A 26,474-nucleotide genomic window follows, 5' to 3' on the forward strand; every position below is an offset into this window, starting at 1 on the left:
GTGCCGTTCTTCTATTCATTTATTCATAAAAAGAGCATCACTGTCATAATATACCCGTCCAAACTTTTATTTGAAGAATTTTCAGTTTTCTATACTGAAAATTGATATTTTAACTTTACATTTTGCACTCTCATTCATTCTTTTTAATCCGTTTGAAATGAAAATAATGTAAATCTTGATTGGTCAATTATTATATCAAATCCCCCTTCTGTTGATAGTGAAATCTTGGTTTGGTTTGGTTTAGATGAAATCTCCACGTGATAAATTGCTAATTTCCGGTTAGTCTACAGTGTCCCACGTTCATACTCATTCATTATGCACTAACCGATACCATGGTACTTTACTCAGACCTTCATGCACATACAGGGTTATCCACAAAGGATGAGACTTCAGAAAACGATTGTACGGAATTTTCTTCACGATTCCCTGCAAATGTGAAATTGTTTCTTTATTTGCAAGATCATTTAATTAATCAGAATATATAATTTCACCTTGGGATCGTCACATTTTAAGAGTTTCCGGTCATCTACTCAGTCTTATTCTTTGTGGGTAACCCTGTATCATGCTTCCTACAGTAAAGGCTTTTAAACCTGAAGGGAACTGTCGTTTGTATTTTCATTTATGTGACCATCCATTTAAACTTTAGGTTGTCAAGTCTTAAAGGTGCCCTATTCTTAAAGTTATGGAGACAAGGAATGATATTGACAGAATTCTAAAAGAGAAAAAGGAAAATTTTAAGTGGAAGTTGGCTGATTACTGTGGTCGTCTCTTTCAAGAGGTTTTCATGCTTTTATAATAATATTTTGGACCTTTTATAATAATATTTTGGACCTTTTATAATAATATTTTGGACCTTTTATAATAATATTTTGGACCTTTTATTTTTACTTTTATAATAATATTTTGGACCTTTTATTTTTACTTTTCTCGTATTTTTTCTCTTTTCATAGATTTCTTTAATCGTTTAAGTGAATTTTCAAAAAAATCATTGTATTTTTTCCAAGTATTTTGCAAAAAGACCTTAATGAGATTGGAGCAACTTCATGAAACGCCGTATCTGAGGATGTTTATCTATTTTATTTTATTGAATAACAAATAAATTTTATAAATACTTTTTAATCCCAATAATTCCTTTTTTTTGTTTAATTCCTTATATTTCTATGAAATCATCACATTTGCTCCCGTTAGTTTCTTTAATTTACTTAACTCCGTTAAAACCTTTAATCCTGTTATTTTTATAATCCCTTTAATCCCCCATTAATGTGCAAATGATGAAATTCAGTTAAACTGGTTGAAAGAATATAGGATGAAAAGGAAGTTAGCTTTGAAGGGTTAATTGTATCAATGGTATGGAATAAAGGACCCCCCCTAAACCCATCCAAATCCATTAATTTGAACCGTTCTAGATCAAGAACACAAAGAACAAACGGAATGAGGATGGAACGATTGGAATAAGAATAAACCAGGAACAAACGATTTTAAAAATCAGGAACACGCCCAACCCTAATTAAGACTGACGAAAATAAAATTATTAATTGAATTTTGATAATTTCATTATAAAGACAACAAAATACTGTTTGCATAAATTTATACTGAATCAGAATACATGAAATTCTCAGACCCTGACCTCTGCCCATTTTCATAAAAAGAATTATTTGCAATGATAAATGCAAAATTTTAACATGGGCAATGGAAAAGGGATAGATTACTTTATGATCACAAAATGCTAAAAACAAAGAAGTTTGTTACTATCAGAGATTTTTGATTATGAAAAAATGTATTATTGATTTTATCCCAAATATATTTAGTCCTGTATTCCAGATTTTGATAAAGCTATTTAAAAGAATGAATCTTGTTTCAAAGTTTTAGCAATCAAGTTCATCAATCTAAAATAGTAAGTTTAAATCTAGTTCTAAGTTTAATTCTATATACTGGGGGGATTTAGAATCATGCCAAATATTTTTTCGATTATAGAGAGGTTTGCAGACATTACTTTTCAGAATACATTTGTTCTGTGTTTGATTGTTTTTATCATGTTTAAGGGTAGCACGTTGGGCTCTAGGTTTTTTTTTCAATGTTTTTGACTAATTTCCACCGAACATGTGCTACCTTTTAAGTTTCAAGAACTTAATGTTTTATTCATTCTATAGCATAGTAACTACAAGCAAAGCTTGAGAAGGCACTCCAAACCAAGTTTTTATTTTTTTGAGAATGCAAAGTCTCTTGGAAAGATTTGAAAAAATTACATCAGATTTTTCCTTTTGTTCATGATAAAAAAAGAGTTTGGCCTGATTCTAAATCACTGTAATAATATTTTTTAGGGGAAAAGCAATAATTTAGACAACTTTTTCTCTTTTCTGAACATCTCTTGTGAATGGAGAACAAAGTAAAAAATATTATTTTTACAGGTGTATAATGTATCAAAATGCTATAAATTTAAAAAAAAAAACTTTACAGAGTGAAGACCAATTGGAAATTGGAGAGTTCAAATAATGGACTTCCTTTTAAAGTTGGCATGGATCTTTATGGCCATAGCATTAAAAGCAGGTACAATTTTAACCATTATTGTATCGAGTTATTGACAGTATTAAATTTTTAGCTGCTACGTCCTTTTACGAAGACACAGCATTACTGTTGGCTAAATCTCTCCTGAACCCTGATAATATTGCACAAACTCTTTCACTGCAGGGAGTCAAAAGATCACCAAACTTTGAGGAATTTAATAATGAATATCTTGGAATTAATGTTAAACTAGAACATTTAAATACAAACACCTCTACAGGACATATTGCTGATATCACTGTGAATGATCTGGCTAAGCTGCATCTTCCTTGTATTAATGGAAAAGTTCTCAAACTAAATGTTGAATTCAACCAAGATGAAAACCATCTTAACATAAAAGTAAAATATCTTTTCCCAGAAGGAAATAATCTCACTGGAGGATTCAAACTGGAACATAGCCAAATAATGGACTCAAGTCGCACAAACCTGAAATATCTTGATAGTTTTTTTGAGGTTGATGTTCAATTATCTGGCAAGATGTTTAAGGGGAGCATCATAGATATGTTTAATCAAATGTATTACTTTAGTGGAAATATAGAACCTGGAGTAGTTTTTTCTTTATCAATGGAGAACTCCATAAGTGTGAACCTGTTGGATATTTCCTTAAATTTTCAAAGTTTGGAAACAAAATTCAAAGTTGATCAGTCTGTGTACACACTAGTGCTGCCCTATAGTTCTTATCTATCATCTCTATCACCACTTGAACTGAAATTGGAAGATCATGATGACTCTATAGAAGCTTCAATTTCTTATGGAACCTGTATTTGTAAACTTGAATACTTAAAAAATTCCACCAGCATTATGAGAATTTCAGTTTATGAGAGCATGAATATTTTACTTGACTTGAGACTGAAAGCAATTTTAAAAGAAGATAATTTTGAAAATAAGTAAGAAGTGTTTTATCAGTTTGGTGGACAATATAACAGTCATGGTAAAATAATAGTTAGATTTAGTTTCGACACTCAAAGATATTATGATCCTATAGACAATGTCATTGTCATGGTTGACGCCAACAGGGGTTTCATAAAAATCATGATGCTTCCTGGACATTTGAATTGGAAGGAATACTGCAAGTTTGAAATGTATTTTGATGCAGAAGAAAGATCACATGAATTGTTTAGCTACAATAATTCTCTAACATTGAGAATAAAAGGATCAGTGTTAGGAGCAGAATTATTTTCACTCCAGACAAAAAACATAAACACTCAAGATGAAGTTTTATTAGACACAATGGCATCATTAAATTCCTCTGTTACTTATGTCCCAAGATATTTCAAAGAATTCTCAAGAGGTAATTTCACAGCTAAGATTAAGAATAATTCTGCTTTTGTTTATATATCCAAAAACGGATCCCCTGTTTTAAATTTAGATCTTTCCAAACACAAAAATCTATATAGATTCAAACTGTCAAATATTGAAATTCCGGATAAAAAACCTGTTTTATTACCTTACTTTATTTGGTGGTTGGTTACGAAAAAGATTCTAGGATCAGTGAATTGAGTTTGGAAATGGACAACAGTGTTGTATCTTCTAGGGTTTCTGGAGTTTTGCTATCAAGTGATGGCATTAGAAAACTGGACTTCACAATCAGGAGAAATTTAGAAAAAAGCAAACTTACTTTCTCTAGAAATAACAAAGTTTATCTACTTGCTGAATTGAAAGAAGAGGACATGATTAGATGCATATTTGTTGCAAAAACATATGGAAAGCATCACATATTCAATTACAACACAACCGAAAATGGGGATCCAATCAGTTTGCTAAGATTCATTAACAATATCTTGAGCTTAAAAGAAAATGACTACAGCCTTAATATCTGGCAATTTATAGATTCAGGAACCAGATATTATCAAGTGTTCATGAACATGAGACAAAATCTAGAATTTAAGCTGGTTCATGCTTTTGAATATATCAGTTCAGATTATTTATTTAATCCTCAAGTATATGAATTAAAGATTGACCCAAGTTCTGGCCGTTTCAAAATCTTGAATGAAAACAGCTTAACAGGAAAACATCACTATAAGGGAAATGTGTATGATCTTGATTTTGGGATGACAACAGAACATTTGTTTAAGCTATATTTAGAAGGCATCATTGATTTAGAGGTTGAAATTGGTGGTCTAAACTATATATCCCTGAAATAAAAAATACTAGAGAAGTATGATCTGTCAACTAAAATAGTTGGAGAGGTGGCCTACATGAACCTAAATGGCAACGATTTGTTCTCATATAAGGTAGATACAGGAAAGACAGATAATTATGAAATTGAGATTGATGTTCCAATTTCACTGATAATCAACCCATTTTCTTGGAAAAGAAAATATAAAAGTGAGCAACCTGTGCTTACAACTGCTGTGTATTCAAACAATGCTACACTGTTTGGAATCTATGTCAAAGTAAAAGATTTCTGCTACAATGATTACAGCACCCCATCACTTAAATTATCTAGATATCATGAGATAGGCTTTAGTAATGGAACAATGAGGTTAGGAGCCTGGGAGGGACCTAACATTGTCTATAGATGCCTGGCTTGTGATGAATATATTTGGAAGCTGGTTGAGATTGGTGGGGACACTCTTAGCCATCAAGATGAAGAGATTTATGACAAGGATAATATGGATTCTGGAAGCGGTGACTTTGGAAGTGGATACTATGGATAGTGTGTAATTAATATAGATTTGTCCTTAATCAAAGAAATGAAATTAAAATAAACTTGTTTCATCTGATGCAAATTTTATATATATATTGATTATTGATATCTATATATAATTATCAGATAATATATATATAATCATCTGACCCACGCAAAACTGAACAGTGGGAAAGTTGTCTTTAGAAGAAATGAACTAGTTAAACTTTAGGGTTCAATTATACACTGTATTTCATTAGTCAATAGTAAAATGCATAAAAGGATTTCTGATGTAACAAGGCAGTTTAGCTTAGCTATGGAATGGTTTCCCTTTCTAGTAGGAAGTCAAGTCTGAACTTCCTTGCTTTATTTGTGTTCTGAAGTCTGCACTCAGCTTTAAAACATTTATTATTTCAGTTAGAGTAAGAAAAAGTGTTCTCCTTGGGTACCAATGTAGTTTTCTGACAACTCACTGAGTAAGGAACTTTGAATTGAAATGATGTTGGTACTCAGGAAGACACTGTTCTTTCCTGTTTAAGGAACTATTATCATCTTTATTCAAAGAACTGAAAACTTCCTTTAATAATAACTATAAACTACCTCTTCTTGGCTGAATTAAGTATTAATAATGCTTCTGGGGAAATTTTTTATTTTTTAATTCTGTTAGTCCATTATCCCCTTCCACACTACAGTCCAATAACTCTCATGATAGCCCCTTTTTCCTTCAGATTTTTCAGAGGTATATATTTGAAATTTTAAGCAGCAATATAGTAGCATAAAAACTGAGAAGGGTAAATAGACAGTAACTAGGTACATGCACACACTAATGAGTGGAGGGGTCTACTACTTAGATTTAATACTACAGCAGCCATGCATATAAAAATTAAGTATGTTTATTAGTATATCAGCAAGGTACATAACAACTAAGTAGGTTTATTAGTATATCAGCTAGGTACATAACAACTAAGTAGGTTTATTAGTATATCAGCTAGGTACATAACAACTAAGTAGGTTTATTAGTATATCAGATAGGTACATAACAACTAAGTAGGTTTATTAGTATATCAGATAGGTACATAACAACTAAGTAGGTTTATTAGTATATCAGCTAGGTACATAACAACTAAGTAGCCAGGTACAGGACATCCAAGAAGGTTGCTACAAAACTAGGTTTTTAGGTGTGATATTTTTTACTAGAAATGAAGCTTAAATATATCTTATATAATCAGAAAGAATCCAAATTTTAGAGTGATGTAAATTTGAATGTTTTAGGCCAAAAAGTCCATATGTTGTTACTCTGAAACTTTTCCCAAAAACTGTCTTAGTAAAGACAATAGCAACACAAAGCTTAAGCAATGCGGAGAGCTCAAAAACTCTGATTTTTCGCTAATATTCCCAGGATATGTTTCTAGAGATTTGATTTGCAATACTGTAACATTCCTTTTTTCAACACTCTCAAAGATGGACAATTTCTGACTATAGACTCTATAAGTAAAACTATATTAAAAGACTTACTTTTATCTGTCAGAATATATTTCACAAAGGTAGAGAATAGAGTGTACAGTGTCAAGTGCCATTATAGAGTGATAATACATATAACACACATAGTTTTTATACTAAAAGGGTTGCATTTGCGCACATATATATAAAGAATACAATACTAAAGATAACAAAATTCCTTGATAAACATGGTTTCATTGGTTGGTACAGAATTGTACGTAAAAAGCTGGTAAAGGATTGGTCTGGCGCGCAGCCTAGTTGACTGAGCTGGGCTTTAGATAGAAAGTAGGTTACAAAGATATAGACGTCTGGGTTGGAAATATGGTGCAATGAATGGTATAAAATAAACTGTATTTTTCGTTGCTATGCTAAGACAGTAATTTAAACATTTAGAGATCAGGATATACATATCTAAAGGTTTTCTAACATTTATGAGAGGAACATACATTTTAGCTTATCTATATGTGACATTTTCATTTAAAAAATGTCACAAGGTTTAATAGTAAAGCAGCCTGGTACAACACAACCAGTAAGGCTTAATAGTAAAGCAGCTAAGTGCGTAACCACCAACTAAGATAAATAGTGCAGCAGCCAGGTATATAATACACAAGAAGGCGTATTATTACAGCAGTCAGGAACATATCAACCAAGTAAATTAAATACTACAACAGCCAGGTACATAACAACTAATTAGGTTTATTACTACAGCAGCCAGGAACATATCAGACAAGTAGTATTAATAGTACAGTAGCCAGGTGCATAACAATTGAGTAGGTTTAATAGTATTGCAGCAAGGCATATAGCAACTGAACAGGTTTAATATTAATATGACAACAGAGAAGGTTCAACAGAAAAATGTAATTTGTTACAGAAAATGCGCCCCTTGCATCTCAAGGACCATAACAGGTTGTGCCACCATGCATGCTGCCTCCTGTCCCAGTAAGGAAATCAGGAATTTCAAACATACATTTTTTAGTTTTGCAACAGCTGTCAAATGAATAAAGGAGTTTTTTACAAAGTTGTTCAATCTGAATAAATTTTTTTCCATATTGGTATCTATATGTAATTCTCAGCATGTAACCTCTGAAAAAATATTCATATGGATTATGCCTAAAGGGAAAAATTTGTTTGCAAATAGAAGGATCAATCCAACTTAAAATATAAATTATCCAACACATATAAAGAATGATCATCAATGAATTATCCTGATTTAAATCAATTTAATATCTTTCCATGTATTCCCAACTTTGCATGAATTTTATAAAATTTAAAAAACTGACCAACCAAAGGTCCAGCTTCTGTTCAAGGTTCATCAGCTAAAGAGAGAAAAGAAGACATGCAACCACTATATAGATGAAAACAATCCAGATAAGTAAAATAATCGGAGGTAGATTATTTTCGAAAAAATCTCCAACCAATTTGAATGCTGCACTGCTCAAAAACAGTCACAACTAAAGAACTGTATGATCTAGTAAAAATCAAAATGTTTAAATTAATTCTATTCCAAAACTTTAATCTGAAATACCTATTGTCTAAGAGAGTTTTATTTTTTTATAGTATTGATCATCATATTTATTAACTATTATAGTTATCAATTATTTATTTATATTTTCATTGTATGAATTATATTCAAATATTTTAATATTTCAAAACCTCCATTTCCTACTTCTCCTTTAATCCTTTATAATGTTTCTCCTTTCTGTAGTTTACCAATAGTTTTTTTCCTTTTCCTTAGGTGGTTGTGGGTTGATTCCTGGGTGGAGAGGCAGTTTGGAGAGGGGTCTAAGCACTTTGTATCCAATTTCAGACCCTAAAAATAAAACTAGATTACAGGGTGACCAGAATCAAGATATTATTTAAACTCTGAGAGAGTAAGAACATTGAATAGTTCTTCTGAAATAGCATGTAAATATTATTAAATTGAAGATTTTCAAAAAAAAAGTTTTAAATCCCTTGAATTTTTTCTAAACTCTTTCTTTAAATATAGGTTGGATCAAAATAGTTGGCAGGTTAGAAAAGCTATCCAGTGTCTTTAAAAAAATTATTTAAAAACCGAAAAGTTGCCTTTAGCTTTTTTTAAAACTTGTATCTGATTGGGCATATAGTGGGTCAAGTTTTTCGAGGTCTTCATGAGGATCCTCTAACAAGAGGTTATGAGGGTTTTTTTCAGAGATTTTTTTAAGATAGTCGAGGTTTGACGTCCTCAAGCTTATCACCGAGAATAGCCCACAGATTTCCGACTAGAAACTGGTAAAGGCTGTTGGCTATTCTTATATCATTGGTCCAGAATACTTTTTTATTTAAAATACATCTATTGGCATGAATATATAGAGATATAATTATATATATTATATATTATTTTGTTAATATTTTAAAAGATTGCTGTTTGTGCAATTATTACATCTTCCTTCATAGCTTGATAAAAGAACAACCAGATTTTCTTGCGGAATATTTTTTCCCTGGTTTAAATGTTTTTACCTCACAGATTTCCAGTTTCAGATTTGATAAGAAATCTATTCCCATTCAATTAAAAGAAGATTTAGAGGAACTCAAAAGTATCAATAGTAATTAATTATAAAAAGCAAAATCTATTTAGATTGCTTTTCGAATATTGGATACAGTTAATCATAAAATTACCAAGTATTATGAATGGATAGTTGATTTTAAAATCAAGGATTATTGACTAGAAGAACAAACCCTCCATGTAAAGATGGCAATATCTGATATTCAATGGTACCTTCATCTGATCAATAACGTAAAAGATATCTAGTATTAGAGTGTTTAATTCTAATAATGCATATGTGTTTTCCTGCAGTAACAATGTTCAAGTCACTTTTGTAAATAAACCACAGTTGAAAATAATCAGTTTTCAAAATGATAAACATTGATACATAATTCAAAATTAATTATACAAAGCTTTTGAGGGTACCTTTGTGAATCGGGCATGGCCATTTCTGTTAGTCACGTGCAAAGAGAATAGAATATATATTAGAGTGGAATTTAGAAAATCCCTCGGTATGAATTTTTTCAGTCCCTTTCAGCCTGAAATGGAGTTCAAAGTGTACAAATCATGTAAATGTTCACAAATTATATGCAGTAGAGTATATTAATACAGCATGTTCCCTAGACTATCCATTACAATTTTGAATTTTTTAAAGCTGTTAAATAAACTTTATAAATTGAATTAGGTGAATAAAAACATCATTTGATTTACAATTATATTGGAAAATTATCGTTTGTAAAGCATGAAAGGCACAGAGTCTATGTGAAATGATCATTGGTCAATTATGAAACCAGCTTATTTCATAATTTGGTATTTTTTTAATATTAATTTTAAAAATTTCTATAAAATTATGTTCCAGGGCCCAAAAGGTTATATTGCACAAATATGTGAAGTACACCTGTAGTATGGAAACAGTTTTACAAAATGACCGTTTAACACTTTTTTCTAGTAAATTCCCCTCTAATATATATTCTATTCTCTTTGGTCACGGGTCACTGGAAACTATGGATAGTTATCTAAAGGATTTCGTAAGAGAACATAAAAGTAACACACACATATGCTTGGTTTAAAAGAAACAAAAAAATGTCCTGTACATAGATAAATAAATAAACATAGATAGCTTATGTACGCAAAATCACCAAGAATTGTACAGTCCACGAACTCATAATTCTCGGGGTCAAAGTGTACTTCAATGATAAGCGGGGTGGTTTGGTGTTTTAATGGATTTCATAATAGAGTGTAAAATAACTCCGGGAATGGAACTATTTGAAAAACAATATTTCACTGAGCAATATATCATATTGACGAGAACTGAAGAAGGACATGAGAAGGACTTTACTAATGTAAATTTCTCTCTTCAGAACTCATGTACATCACAAGTACTCAATGACATAAGAGCAGCCAATGTTCACAACCCCCCTAGTTAATCTATATAATATGAATATCTTTAAAACATCTCTGTACATCATATCTTTCAAGATGAAAAATGTCGTCTGATGCGCAATCTATCTTTATCTATGGTCCTGTAATTGTGTCCATCTAAATACTTGAAATTCCCAGACCCTGATCTTTGCCCAATTTTTGAACAACAAAATATTTTTGCAGTAATATAAATAAAAAAAAATTAAATTATGGTTACAAAATTATGTGATATATAATTTATAGTTAATAGATTAGAAATGTCAGATTGATTTATCCGAACTATATTTAGTCCTGTATTCCAGATTATGTCACAAGTGAATAAAAGATTGAATCTTGTATCAGTTTTCTGCAATCAAGTTTAACAACTTCAATCAGTAAGTTCAATATTTTTCAAATATTTTTTTTAACTTTAAGAATCTTTATTCGTGTATAGAAGGATAAGCTTTTCACTTTTTAGCTTGTCAATATAACATAATATCATATTTGTTTCCACAATTTTTCATTGTCGTTTTTAAGCTTTTTTTACATGCAAACTAAGATTGATACTTCCCCTTTTTATATACACCTACTAGATTTCTTTTTTAATTTGCAATTTTACTCTTTTTTGACACAAACTCATCTTTGCATTTAAGATTTTTTGTTTTTTCCAAAAAAAAGAATTGTAAGAGAAAAAACAGTGGATTTTATTTGATATTTCAAAAATACTTAAATTTAAAGTTAGGATTATAATTTGTAAACTTAGTAAACTTATAAGACTTTAAAACAAAATGCAAATGGGTGTTTTCCGGAGATTAAACGTTTGGATGTTAGGTAATTTCCCAAAGGTTTTTTTCCCAAGTGGCAACTTCCCAACTATGCAATTTTCCAAGTAGCAACTTCCCAAGATTGTCCTAGCTGCAGCTTTCAGCCTCTTAGAATGTTCTAGCTTGGCCCCCTGCTGCAACACACAGCCCTCATTGCAGTCAGCTGCCCCTCAGAAGCCTAACCAAACCTTTAAAAGTTGCCGAAAAGTAAATTGCACATTTTTAAAGTTCCCAAATTGTCACTTCGGAAAATTTTTTGGAAAAATACCTAACACCAACATTGGTATTGTAACACCTGATATCAAGCAGATATTCAAATATTTTATGTTCCAAAGGATTCAATTAGTTGTTTTGGTGAATGCGATCGGAACATCATGGCAGTGATGACTTAAATTGAAAGATAAAGCACATTATTCTAAAATTCATAAGTTGCCACAGAGAATATGAGATTAAACATTATAAGTCACAAACTATTTGTTCTTAAAGTATTAAGGATGAAAAACTGAAGGACTGCAAATTGGAAAAAATGGACATCTTCTTAAGGTTGGCATGGATCTTCATGGCATTGACATTGACAGGTACAATCTGGAATATTTTTTAAATAGACTTTTTAAACAAGGCGTTATAATTATAGGTGCTACACTCTTCCACCAAGACACATCATTAATGTTGGCTAAATCCTTCCTGAATCCAGATAATATTGCACCAGCTCTTTTTTTTAATCGAGTTAAAAGATCACCAGACTTAAAAGAATATAATAATGAAAATCTAGGAATCAATATTAAACTACAAAACTACAGTACAGGACATATTGCTGATATCACTGTGAATGATCTGGCTAAGCTGCATCTTCCTTGTATTCATGGAAAAGTTCTCAAACTAAATGTTGAATTCAACCAAGATGAAAATGATTTTACCATCAAAATAAAATTTCATTTTCCTGAAAGTAAAGCTAATCTAACAGGAGTATTTAAACTAAAACATACCAAAATAACGAAAACAAGTTGCACTTTTGAGATTGATGTTCAAAGATCTAAGGAGACTGGGAGAACAAAAAGTGAATTTGATGAAAAGTTTTTCATCAAAGCCAAGATGGATCCTGGAGTAACGTTTACTTTAGTTATGGAAGATCAAAATGATAACACCATGTTGGATATTTTGATAAACTTTCAATGTTTAGAAACAAAATTCAAAGTTGACGAGTCTATGTACAAACTTCTGCCCTTTGGTTATGATCTACCATCAAGTGAACTTACATTGGAAGAACACAATGATTCTATAGAAATTTCACTTTCACACGGAATATTTACTTGTGAAATTGAATACTTAAAAAAGTCCACTAACATTATGAGAATTTCAGTTTATAGGTATGTGGAGATTTTACTTGACTTGAGGCTGAAAGTGATTAAGAAAAAGCAAGATCAAGAAAATGAATTTGAAGTTTTTTATCAGATTGGACGATATATACATGAAAGTGAGGGTAAAATAAGAGTTCAATTTAGTTCAGACACTAAAAGGTATACTCATAACCCTTCTGTTAGGTATTATGACCTTACGGAACCGGAGTTTGAAGTCATCGGAAGGTTCATAAATATCATGATACATCCTAGAGATCTGGAATGGAAGGAGTACTACAGATTTGAAATGTATTTGGAAGAAAGAACGTCTGGATTTATTCTCTACAATCCGCGGGAAAACAATTGGATTGTTAGAATGAAAGGATCAGTGATAGGAGTAGAATTGTTTTCACTCCAGACAAAAATATCAAAGATAAGAGGTGATCCTTGGGAGGCTTCATTAAACACAATAGTATCATTCAATGCATCAGTTATTCCATATGTTCCAAGATATTTCAGATATTTCTCTGAAGGTAATTTAACAGCTAAATTTCAGAAGGACTCTGCTTATGTTTACATATCAAAAAACAGATTCCCAGTTTTTAATCTAGATCTTTCCAAACAAGAAAATCTATATAATTTTAAATTATCTGATGTTAATTTAAATGTTCAAAGGCCTTATTCAATTCCATCCAATATTTGGTTTGCATTGTTTGGATTAGATTTCAGTGAATTTAGTTTGGAGTTGGACAACAGTGGCGAGGATACAAGGATTTCTGGAGTTAGGTTAACAAATAGAATTCAAAGATTGGACCTTGTGATAAGGAGAAATTTAGAAAATAGTAAGCTTACTGTCTCACATAAAAACTATGTCTGCATTATACAGGCTGAATTGAAAGAAAAGGACAACAGTACAAGTCAGTTAGTTGTAAAAATAGATGGAGAACCTAAAAATTTCAACTACAGATTAACAGAAAATGGAAATCCCATCAGTTTGCTCAGATTTGTTACCAACACTGTGAGCTTCCAAGGAAACAACTACAGCCTGAATGTTTGGCATTTATTTTCAAATTACGATTTTCATAATAATTACAGTTATCTAGCCAACATAAACATTGGACAAAATTTAGAATTTAGCCTGGATAATACTTTTATGTACAACAATACATATGAGGGTGAGAAAACTTATGAGGAGATTCATCAATCACACCTAATAAGCATTAATCCAAGTTCCAGACATTTCAGAACCTTCTACAGACAACAAATCTTTTCACCAGATGGTCTTACTGAGGAAAAGTTGTACGATCTTGATTTTGGCATGACAACCTCTAATTTGTATAAACTTTACTTTAACGACATCATTGATTTAGAGGCTGAAATAGGTGGTCTAAATTATGTTTCCCTGAGATCAAAAATTGTAGACATGTATGAACTCTCAATTATAAATGTTGGAGAGGTGGCCTATATGAACCTCAATGGTAAAGATTTATTCTCATATAAGGTAGATACAGAAAACAACGAAATCATAATTGATTTTCCAATTTCCCTGATGGTCATGCGCAACCCTATTTCTTGGTATAGAAGCTATAAAACAGATCAACCTATGCTTACAACTGTTGTTTATTCAAACGATGCTACAATGTTTGGAATCTATGGCAAAGTAAAAGATTCCTGCTTCAATGGTGTCAACACCCCAGCACTTGAATTATCTAGAAATCATGAGATAGGCTTTAATAAGGAAACATTGCAGTCAGATTTCTGGAATAGAGCCACTCATCTTTATAGTTGCCTGGGTGATGAATATATTTGGAAGCTGGTTGAGATTGGAGCAGACGCTCTTGGACTTCAAGATAACGAGATATATGAGGGTGACAATATGGATTATGGTAGTGGGGACTTTGGAAGTGGAAACTATGGAAGTGGATACTATTGAGATTAAGTACAATAGATGTAGACAATTGCTTAATAAAGATTATGAATCTGAAAATATAGTTTTGTTTATATTAAAGGAATTGAGTTTTTGCCACAAACTTAAATCTTCTCATCCCAATATCTTTGCAATCTGATGGTGCAAACGTTTGATATTTCAGACTTAGATTATTTTATCTATAAGTTTTGATAGTTTGAAATATCTAAAGTCTACAACATTGGGTTACAAAGATATAGAGATTAGAAAATCAGAGTTTGTGGCAAAAATTCAATTCCTTTGTATTTTGCATTTTAATCTACAGTTTTACTTAAAAGACATAATTAACTTAGAGGTAAAAAATGGGCTGGTTAATGTTTACAAATATAAAAACTTAATTCTTTACAATCATATAATTTAATATAAATTTAGATAATAACAATTTGTTAGGGTGAAAAGGAAATTTTAAGAAAAGATTCACAAATTCAAATGTTGATTCCAAAATTTGCCACTTAAATGCAAAACTAAATTATATTTGAACTTCATTTCAGGAGAACACTACTTACGTTCACTGAATACTCATATTTAAAATAAATAGTTTGGTTTTGGAAGTATAATGGTCATTCTTTCATAGAAATGACTTCAAAAGACGGCATTTCATATAAATAGATTCTCTAACACTGGCTCAGTCATGGAAGACATGTTTAATTGTTGCCAATTAAAGATTAATGAAAATGATAAATTTGTGAGAAAATGAATGGTCCATTGTGACATAAGAAATTTTCAACGGAGTATAGTTCTAATCAAATCGTACATCGCAATATTACTATGCTGAGTAGTATTGGTGCTATGGCTTTGAGCTCTGGCAGGATCATGAATAGTTCCATTCGGTTGGAATTGAATGGAAATTCGCTACTCTGTGAAGTTCCAGTCATTATTCATCTGTTCCCATGGCACTGGTACTACGATGCGTAGCTAAATTTAATTGATGAATGATGGCCAGCTAGTGAAAGACAATATGCAAGAATTTTTTTTCAAGCATAATTTTATGCTTATGCAGTATAACTGCCAAAATAGACTATTTCCAACTTTTCGCATAACACAATATAAATGAGATTTTTAACATAAACAAAAAAGTTATAATTATTTACAACTACTTTACAGAGAAGTTAAGGGAAGTTAACAGTACCAAGGGTTCCCAAGACCAATTTTGCTTACAAAACATTCAGAGCGCACCAAGGGATGTTTTTATGAAAACTTTGCAGAGCGGGCCATTATTTTACGAGATTGTCCCTAGGGACGTAAAGTTACCTAACGTCCCTCTGTTGGGGGAATCATGGGTTGGTAATGTTGGTCAAAAAGCAGTAAAATTATTTATTTAAAGCCCAGTTGTATCTTGATAAAAAAATGCGTTGGGATAAGTGACCCGAACCAAATATGTTTTCCAATGTTTCAATATTTACCACAGATTTTCATAATTCTAAACTTTCAAAGAAAAATGCCTTACACAAAGTTTTGGTTGAAGGAACTAGAACAACCTAACCTCAAAATTTGTAATTCTTATATCTTTGGAACCTGGTGGAGCTAACCTTGGATATTTCAATCTTAGACTATTTGATCTCACAGAATTCATTGTTTGAAATATCAAAGGTCTGCGACATCAGTTTGCAAAGCAAAGGGGTTTGAAAATCAGGGTTTGTGGAAAAACAGAATCCAACTGAGAAAGAGTATGAGCACCCAAGCTAAAGAAAATTGTCCAGTATACATACAGACTATAAATGTCAAAACGAGACAGTACTCCAAAAGAATCAACCTTTTTGAATCAGATAAATCTATATAATAAAGCTCTTCTATAGCTAGACAAACGGCTGGATGAAATTGGCTGACATTTTGTAAGGGAACCCTTGAGTACCCTGGGGGTAACATCTATGTATAAACTTGCAGCTTGGGTGTCTGTTTGTTTGTATCCAATAAACGTCAAAACGGTTGAACCGATCGGGTCCAAATTTGTTGTGGGACCCTAGAGAAGGTTTATGAATGATCAAAATTATAAAAATTTGTGTTTAAAGTTTTTTTTATTTTTGTAAAAGATTTTTAAATCTTGGAAATCCGCAAATATTTTTAATAAAATCCGCGAAATCCTTTGTTTTTCAAAGTTATAATGAAAACATGTTCACAACTGAAATAGAAGATTGACGTGAAGCGCCCTAAAAGCGTAGTAACCTAAAAAAAAGATTATTTTAAAAAATAAATTCAACCTTTTTTAATTCCAAGGGCAAGGCCGGGCACTTCGGCTAGTGTGCTACAATATGTTAGAATCAAGACCTAAAATATAGAAATAGATTAATAGTTTTGATCAAAAAAATTTTGAATCTATTTTTTTACATCCTTGCTACTTATTAAGGACACATTGTTCTTTTACTCTAACTTTTTAAACTGAACGAAATGAACGAACGATGAACGAACACCTATAGATCGTTCAGGGAAATAATACAGTGAACGAAAAAAACGATCAAGTTTTTTTTAACTAAATTATTTTTTTAAATCGTTTATTTCTTGAATGAGCAATTTTTTTAAAACAAACTTTAGGAAAAAAGATCGTTTTAATCCTGAACAAATGATTTTATTGGACGAACGATTTTTCTATTGGATTTCAAGTGAGTATACTGCAAATGTTTCCTAGGTAATTGAAGAGAATATATACTTTAAATTACTTTGACAACCCTTTTAACTTTAAGGGGTTTAAATGAGTCATCTTTTTAGAAGATAAAAACTTCCTCGGGTCTCTTTCTATCTATATACTTTGGCTATTTACTCATATATATGTAACCTGATGGCTTAAACCTTAGATATTTCAAACTTAGGCTATTTCAAAGAATTATAACTTAAAGATAATTATTTCAGAGGTGTACGTATTTTTAGTACTGCAGTGTACTGTCTCTGGGCTCTGAAGTAAACACAAGACGGATGTCACAGCCTGACATGGGATCCATCTTTCACATAAAGAATAAATAAAATATTCTGGTTATAGAAAACTATTATGTAAATTATCAAAATTATCTAAATTAAATGCTTTAAACCTCCTCGGACTCCTCGGACATTAGAAGAACACTGATGCATCTATTCTTGTTTACAAACAACGCTCAGAGAGAACTGGTTTTAATATGTACGCAGAGAATACGCAACAGCAATAACTTTCTTTCATTAGTACCTTGTGAAATTCATACTTTGAAATATCTAAGGTCTAAAACATCGGGTTGCAAAGAAAAAGGTATTTCAAAATCGCAGTTTGTTCATTAGTTGAAGAAACTCATTGGTAGTGGGTACCCTAGGGTAATATTCTAGCAAAAAGCCTAATGTTCGTAAATAGATATAATGTTCGTAAATAGGTATAATGTTCGTAAATAGATATAGCTTCGTCATACCCATACATTTGATTTAATGTGTTATCGATAGTAACCGCTCATAACTTGTAATTAAGCTGTATATAACCCAATTATAATATGAACTACGAAATATAGATCAGTTGATTGAGATCGGCTTTTGATTAAGTTATCAGAAGCATAGTAAGCTTGCATAAAGCTTTGGTTCTCGTTGAAACATGCGAGCGTAGATCTTTGCTAGTTGATTTAGCATTGAATCGAATATAGCTTGAAAGATAGCTTGGGTCCTTGAGTAAATTGTTATGGAATAGATATTTGCTATAAAACAACTAAATTTATTTTCTTTAAATTATAATTTCAACTGATACAAGGTTGTGTGTTTATAAAGGTATTAGAGGTAAAAGTATCCCTAATAGTGAATTATTGAACCAATGAACCAACATATTGATTTTTTTCATGAGGCATGAAACGTTTAGAGAGACGCCATTATTTCAATTCATACGCAATACGTCATCTAAACTTTGGAGATCGATCGATACTGAATGGGGACAGTGGTGAGGGGAGGGCAATTAATCCCCCAACCCCTCCCCTGCAATAGATTATCAAAACATTAATCAGTTAAAATCAGCTGGGTAATGAATATAATTACTGTTCGGATCGATTATTTACTGTATAAGAAGATTAAAATGTCTGAAGTAATTTTGTTGAAAAAGAACGTATTTTTCAGAACAGGTGGCAGACCGATTGTTCCTTTTGGTTTGTTGATTATGTTTTAGTATAGTGGTATGCATATATCCTATGCACGTATAATGTACAGGGTGTCCCACAAAACATGATTTTTAAGACTGGGTCTACTTTTAAATGTCGCTTTGGCCAACTCACTCATATGATATCTCCTATAGATCTAAGCATGCATAGAACTAAAAGCCAATATAACTTCAGTTTAAGAAGAAATTGACAAGATTCAAATCGATTTTTTGCTAGAGAGCTTGCAACCTTTGAATCCCTGTGTCGACATAATGTAATGAAGTATTTGACTTCGATACTATTTCAACTTTTAATAGTTGCTCAATCTTTCAGCATTTTCTATTCGATGGAACATTTTAATAGCGGATTTTCAAAATTTAACGAAAATCAAAACTTTTGGAGACAAATTTTAAAAACTAAGCATTCATAAATATTCCCTGGAGTCAGGTGAGGTCCCACACAAAATTTGGGCCGGATCAGTTTTTTGAATACAAACGGACAAACGAACAGACAGACAGACAAGCAAAGTATATATATAGAAGAAGACGACTGGATGTATTTCTTTATTTTATAGAAGTTTTGCTGAAATTTTATTCTGACATAAGATCTAATTCATAAGGTCAAAACGAAAATAAAAATGATTGGTTAAATTGTTTCGATAAATCGTGTTTGTATTTTTTTTATAAAATTGAAAGTTTAATGTTTATATTTGTCCTCATTTATTATTCAGAAATTTCATAATGTTTAAATATTTTGAGTTTTTTATTTATTTTTGACAATTACCCCCCCCCCCCATCTTTCCACCTTGCTACAAAGTAATACAAGAAGTGAAATGATGATTTTTGACATTTTCTAAATCGTGTCTTACTGTGGCGCCAGCATGGGTGTTTGTTTATTTTCATATTTCTCAAAACTTTCATTTCAAAACTTTCTTTGTATATTTATTTCCTAATAGTGAAGAAGTTTTGACATTTGTCTTTTGTAAGAAGAAAATCTTTGGTTTTATTAAGATAAATATACAACATTTTACATTTAATACATTTTTTACATTCACATTTTGTAGACGTTTATACGTACATAAATGTACTTAATTTGACAAAGTTGGGTAACATTACATGATAGGAAGTGTTACAAAATAGACAAAATTGGAAAATAAGATATTATATAAATTTGATTTATTCTAATTTCACTGAAATAAATATACTATAATAAAACACAACCCTAAACAGTCGTAACATTTTTAATAGTTTTTAATAGAAATTACAGTTAAGTAGTGTACGGTACAATTAAATTTATGTACATATTAGGTTGGTGGGTTCACATCCGAATTCATTGATTGCCAAAAATTAATTTAAAAGAAAAGGTTCTGGTTTGAGTATAATGGAGTATCACAAAAACAATCACTTGGTTTAAAAACCCTGTGTCTTTAATCTGAGTAATCAGATGACAATTAGATGTCACTCCGCTATACTGGAGTCACATCGTCATGATAATCTGTATTTGGTTTGGAAATAATTTCCTGCGCAAAATATTTTTGCGGATTTTATTGCTGAATCTCCACATATTCGGTTTTCTCATTTTCAACAGTCAATGTAGCATTTCCTAAAAGTAAAAAGTATAAATAATTTATTAAAAATATAAACGTTTCTATACAAGAGATCACATTTATCAATATTTACTATATGTGGTTTAAAATCAAGTTGTTTCATCCTAAAAATATATATAAGATTAACTTCTTTGAACAATGAACATAACCCGAAGTAAATTAATAATAAAAAAAACATTCAATCTAATTTTACAGTAAAAAAAAACACTTGTAATTCAGACATTTTTTAATTGTAAGTAAAAAACGACAATATAATTTTCTGAAAATTGAATATTAAATTAGATATATGATCTGCACACCAATATAGAAATGAGGCCAAATATGCGAAATTACTGGTATGACTCTACCTCTAAGTTATTCTTTAGCTATTGGTTGCACGCTAAGAATTTAAAATTTTTTAAATCTTTTGTTTTCTCACTTCAGATAATAAACATGTCAGATCTTAATCAAAAATTAATTTAGCTTTAATTTTACGTGGATTGTGATTGTATTTGTATACCTTCTGACATGACAGATTTGTCGAGGTCGGCGTAGACGATTCCATCCTTGTTCTCCGTCTCAGCTTCATCACTCTTCTCCTCTCCATCATTCTCAGTCAACTAAAATAAAAATTCATAAATCATCAAAAATTTTAAATTGACAAGTATTTCTTAATATGTATCTATCTACTCAATATTAATCTATAGAGTCGGCACCGTGCACAAATATTTCCCATTACATAGTCTATATTGTACTGTACAGCAAGATAATACATACTTTCTTAACATTTTTATGCGTATTTAACAGTTTTACGGGTCCAACTGTATCATAATCGGTCGTCTTTAAATTTTCATATTTAGTGAGACACACTGTATACTTTCTTCCATGTTTGAACCAAATAACAATGGCTGGTGAATAAACTAGGACAAAATATCGGAATTAACAAAGTTTGCATGCTCTAGGGTGATAAAACTCGAGTCTAAGGCCAGTCCTACTTTTACTAATTAAAGGGATTCACGACAATTCTTGAAATAGATGCTTTAAATACTCGAAAGAAATGCATCTATAACAAAAAAGCAAATATATTTAAATTGAACAAGCATATATATTTCTGTAAAAAATGGCCCCACTGCACTGTGGAAAAGTTTATTAACTTTAATGCCATGAACCAGGTGGTATTTAATAAAACTTGACCATACTTTTTATTTCTGTGAACAAATAGAAATAAATTTACTTTTACAACTCTGCAGTAATTCAAGTTGGAAGTTATTATTCTTCTAAATAACTAATTTCTACTTATTAAAATAGAAAATATATTTTTATTGGGACAGAATTGAACTAACAGTAAAGCAGACACATTTATCGATTTTTTATTTGATTTTTCAATGTTGCTTCCCGAAATCCAATTCGGTGTAGGGGGAATACGAGAGGGGAATTTTAGGGGGAGGGGGGTATATGTTCAAAAGAAATGTAGAGAGGATTAGGCTATTATTCGGATATTTGCAGTGCCAATATCGATCTTATTAGACTTGAAAACGAGGGGGGGGGGTTGCCCTAGATATTTGAATGAAGTTCATCAATCTATACATAAACTTGGCTTGTCTGTTTGTCTGTTTTTATCCAATAAACGTCAAAACGGCTGAACCGATCGGGCCCAATTTTTTTGTGGGATATCACCTGACCACAAGGAAGGTTTATGAATGACATTTTTTTTTTTATTTTGTAAAAAAAATCTTGAAAATCCGCGAATTTTTTTTTAAATCCGCAACATTTTTTCTACTATGTTTTTAAATGTTAACAAAAATAACATGTTCACAATTTAAATAGAAGATGGGCGCGAAGCGCCTTAAATTTCTAGTTCTTATAGACTTTACATTTGACGTACTGTTTGTCATGTAAATAATAATTTAAGGGTTAAGAGAAAATACTTTAAAAGTAATATTCTCAAAATAAGGAGGGTTTGATCGTAATTAGACATTCTATGGTATCATATAAGGTCATATAACATTTTGTGTCCGATTGGTTCAGCCGTTTTTGATGTTTATTGGATTCAAACCAAAAAAAACATACAAATATATAAATAGATTTAACCCTTTGTAATGTTTTGTGTTTTTCTTTAGAAAACTTGAATTTTCGGTGAGAAAGAGGATTATATTAGAATTTATTACTGTTTGTTGACAATATTTTAAAATGAAACGAATAAAAAGAAAAATGTTGACACGAATTGAATCCAAGAATGAAATTCTAAATTGAAACTATTTCATTTAGATGAAATAGTTAAGATGGAGGGGGAGATTTGTTTGAAATATGTTCAAAGACATTTTTAATTTGTGATTAGTTAAACATATGGTTTAGATTAAAACTAAAAGGAAAAGTTTTTAGTAATTTTCCCAATTAAGTGAAATGTACACGTAAATATAAAATACAAGCTTGGGAACCAAGCTTTGCATGGACACTTGGTTTTCCATTTGAGATGACAACCTACGTATATCACTTTCAAAATTCCCGTGGTTCTACCAAGTTTCATAATTTGAACCAAATTCAAGAATTATGATCGGACAAACAAACAAACAAACAAACAAACAAACAAACAAACAAACAAACAAACAAACAAACAAACAACCAAACAACTTTATATATTCATATCTATATATATATAAAGTTCTAGTCTCTGCTTGTCTGTTTGTTTGTCTGTCCGATCATAACTCAGGAACCCCTAGACTAATTTGCCGAGACCCACGAGATTGTTTTTAGCTTGGTTTCTAAGTTAAGTGGGTCAATTATTTCGAAAATTAAAGTTTGCTGCTAAAAATCGTTCATGTGCGGGTAAACGGCGGGAATAACTTTTAGTAACCTGGACAGCGCTGGGTTTATAAGCTAGCATAGATATTTAATGCAATCTAAAAGTAGGTAGGGGGGGGGGAAGAAAAGAATTCCCCAATATGAACAGTTTTGATAAATGAGGTGAAAAAATGCTAGAACGACAGAGCTGTCAAAGATATTACATCCCCCCCCCCCCATGAAGGGAGAAAAAAATAATTTCACGGGTAATAAAGTAGATATAGTGACCTAGAATAGTAGGAGATGGGGGGCGGGATAAGAATATAAAATACTATAAATAGCTGAAAAATTGAAAATTTGTAAAAATTAATGTTTTGAGTTTTATAATTCCATAATTTTGGAATTATGGCATAAATTTCATTTTTTAAATTCATAGAAAATATTCTTATTGAAATACGTTTCGAAAATTAAAATCTACCAAAAAACAAAACAATGTGCGATATATTTTATTTAAAGAAAGTAAACTTTTTTATCTGTAGAATATATATATTATATATATATATTGATGAACCTACACTCTTAGTAAAACCATGTAAACAAAGTATAAAAACAAACACATTATTGTTAATTATAAACAAATATAGAAAAGTGGAAGTAAATAAGAGAGTCATGGTTTGGTAGAGTGCATCACATGCTGGGATATATGGACAAACTTTAACTGAAATTTAACAGAAATAATCTTATAAAGGGTTACCAAGAAAGATAATCTGTGATATGATATGATAATCTGTTCAGACGTCTCATACGTCTGAACAAATTATCATTTTTAAAAATAAAAAAAAATGTCATAATGTTTAGCTTATCGCTTTCATAAACAAAAAAGTATGTTAAAGGGGCTTTAAGCCAAATTTCAAGATGTCAATGCCCGAAATACTAAGGTTCTTAAAAGCTTTGTCTGATCAAGTATGCTTATAAAAATCAAGAGAAAATATTAAAATTAAACACTTTTCGAAATCAGAATAACGACGGTATCTACTACTTATGTGATCATATAGAGTTTTGCCGTCTTTGCATGGAGAGTCACTTGAAATTACGCTTACAGTCCCTTTAATTTTACATCAGTTTACAGTCCCTTTAATTTTACATAAGTTTAGATGAATTGATGAAATGAATGAATGCAGAAAGCTCAAAGAATATACTTCAAAAATAATAAAGTTCAAGTAATCTTTGAATAGAAAAATATTTTAATAACTTTCAAAGTTTTTTATGGTGGAGTATTTTCTAAAAATAAAAAATTTACCAAAATTTCTTTTCAAATGTTCAAACTTTTTATCAGTAAAGTTTTTGTATAAACATATTCCCACAACCTCTATTTTTGGAGGTTTTCAAATATTTTCTCCTTAAACACTTAATTTTGTATGGTTCTGTTATTTTTCATAAAAAAATGATTACTCACTTACTTACTATACGTTTTAAGACACGCTTTCTTGAAACAAAATTCATCCACTATTTCATGATTATATCCCCCGAAAAAGAAAACTAATCTTATTGAATAACACATATATGTATATCCATTTGTATTATTACACAATTATTATCAAACCCCCAATATACTAAAAAATACCAAAATGGGAAATAGTGAGATTTATTTGGTCGGAAAAGTAAATCTATAATAATACTAAAAAAAGCTTTATCTCTAATAATAGTTGCATATACATTCTATATAAACCCCTAGGTATCAGCTTGTCTAGACAATAAAGATAAAAAATTGTCTGGGTTTTATTTACCATCATTCTGATTTCTGAAAGGGAAAAGTCATTTTGGTAACCCCTTCAATTTTTAGAATTTCGTAGAAATATCTTTTTAACAATTATCTAAATCAATATCCAGTTCATTCCATGTACCGGGCCGACTTTTCATCAGCTAGAGCAAGCTGTACTGTACAAATGTACCGGGCCGACTTTTCATCAGCTAGAGCAAGCTGTACAGTGCAAATGTACCGGGCCGACTTTTCATCAGCTAGAGCAATCTGTACAGTACAAATGTACCGGGCCGACTTTTCATCAGCTAGAGCAAGCTGTACAGTACAAATGTACCTGGCCGACTTTTCATCAGCTAGAGCAAGCTGTACAGTACAAATGTACCGGGCCGACTTTTCATCAGCCAGAGCAAGCTGTACAGTACAAACGTACCGGGCCGACTTTTAATAAGCTAGAGCAAGCTGTACAGTACAAATGCATATTATTACAGTACAAAGTGAATGGAATTTATATGAAATAAATATACGGTCATAACTCTGGAACCCCTTCATCATTTGCCTCAAATTTTGATTGGGGAATTCGCCAGAACCACGGGAATATTCTTGGCTCATGGTTTTAAAGTTCTAAATCGTGTTGGTTGACTTTTAAAGTGAAAACTTATTTTTCAAGCAAAGCTGGGTTTCCCAAGCTAGTCGCTAGTAAGATTTCAAAACACAGGGAAAAGATAACGGAGTTTATACCAACGAGAGGTGTTTACATTATACTCCCAGTTTACTATTTACTGCAGTACATTACAAATATTGCGGTACATCTAAAATTTATTGTATCCTGTATAGAATAAATATAAGATGTACTGCAATATTTGTAATTACTGCAGTAAATAGTAAAGTAGAATTCTAATGTAAATAGCCCTATATACAATAAATATAAGATGTACTGCAATTTTTGTAATGTACTGCAGTAAATAGTAAACAAGGAGTATAATGTGACTTAACACCCCTGTATAGAATAAATATAAGATGTACTGCAATGTTTGTAGTGTACTGCAGTAAAAAGTAAACTAGAATTTTAATGTAAAGACTACAGCCCTGTAAAAAATAAATTTAAGATAGACTGCAATGTTTTTAGTGTACTGCAGTAAACTAGAATTTTAATGTAAACAGCCCTGTTTAGAATAAATGTAAGATGTACTGCAGTATTTGTAATGTACTACAGTAAATAGTTAACTAGGAGTATAATGTAAACACCCTTGTATAGAATAAATATAAGATGTACTGCAATATTTGTAATGTACTGCAGTAAATAGTAAACTAAGAGTATAATGTAAACACCCCTGTATAGGATAAATATAAAGAGAGTTGGTATAACTATACATAGTTTACAATATACACTATATACTGGGGGAATATTATAGAACCTAAGAAACCTAATATTACCCCCCCCCCTTTCTATTCGTAAAGATTGCTCCTTTTGACCGAAAAATCCTTTACTTTCAAGTAACTCCTTTTCAAGATACCCCCTATGGACAAGTTTCCGCATTCCTCTATTCATTACCA

The 26,474-nt window shown here is 31.1% G+C and overlaps 3 protein-coding genes across 5 annotated transcripts in view; 2 read left to right on the forward strand and 1 right to left on the reverse strand.

The window, feature by feature from the left end:
• Positions 1–2,419: 2,419 nt before the first annotated feature.
• LOC111711021 (uncharacterized) lies at positions 2,420–5,222 on the forward strand. Its single transcript, XM_023485246.1, has 3 exons — positions 2,420–2,547; positions 2,600–3,449; positions 5,012–5,222. Exons 1-3 carry the CDS (start codon positions 2,493–2,495, stop codon positions 5,220–5,222), a joined length of 1,116 nt encoding a protein of 371 aa, XP_023341014.1. The 5' UTR covers positions 2,420–2,492.
• Positions 5,223–10,954: 5,732 nt separating this feature from the next.
• On the forward strand, positions 10,955–14,743 carry LOC111711020 (uncharacterized). The gene is made up of 3 exons (XM_023485245.1): positions 10,955–10,990; positions 11,906–11,997; positions 12,054–14,743. The coding sequence occupies exons 2-3, from the start codon at positions 11,946–11,948 to the stop codon at positions 14,687–14,689; spliced, it is 2,688 nt and encodes an 895-aa protein (XP_023341013.1). The 5' UTR covers positions 10,955–10,990; positions 11,906–11,945; the 3' UTR covers positions 14,690–14,743.
• A 5,586-nt stretch (positions 14,744–20,329) lies between these two features.
• The window catches only part of LOC111711012 (fasciclin-3), a 45,794-nt gene continuing 39,649 nt past the window's right edge, over positions 20,330–26,474 (reverse strand). For all 3 annotated transcript variants that reach the window (XM_023485232.1, XM_023485231.1, XM_023485230.1), the window contains 2 exons: positions 20,898–20,997; positions 20,330–20,394 (listed from right to left, as the gene is read on the reverse strand). In XM_023485232.1, coding sequence (XP_023341000.1) covers positions 20,336–20,394; positions 20,898–20,997 — 159 coding nt within the window. In that variant the 3' untranslated portion in view covers positions 20,330–20,335. The remainder of the gene's footprint in view (positions 20,395–20,897; positions 20,998–26,474) is intronic.

The sequence above is a fragment of the Eurytemora carolleeae genome, unplaced genomic scaffold (genome assembly GCF_000591075.1).
Source record: "Eurytemora carolleeae unplaced genomic scaffold, Eaff_2.0 scaffold945, whole genome shotgun sequence".
NCBI classification, from domain to species: domain Eukaryota; kingdom Metazoa; phylum Arthropoda; class Copepoda; order Calanoida; family Temoridae; genus Eurytemora; species Eurytemora carolleeae.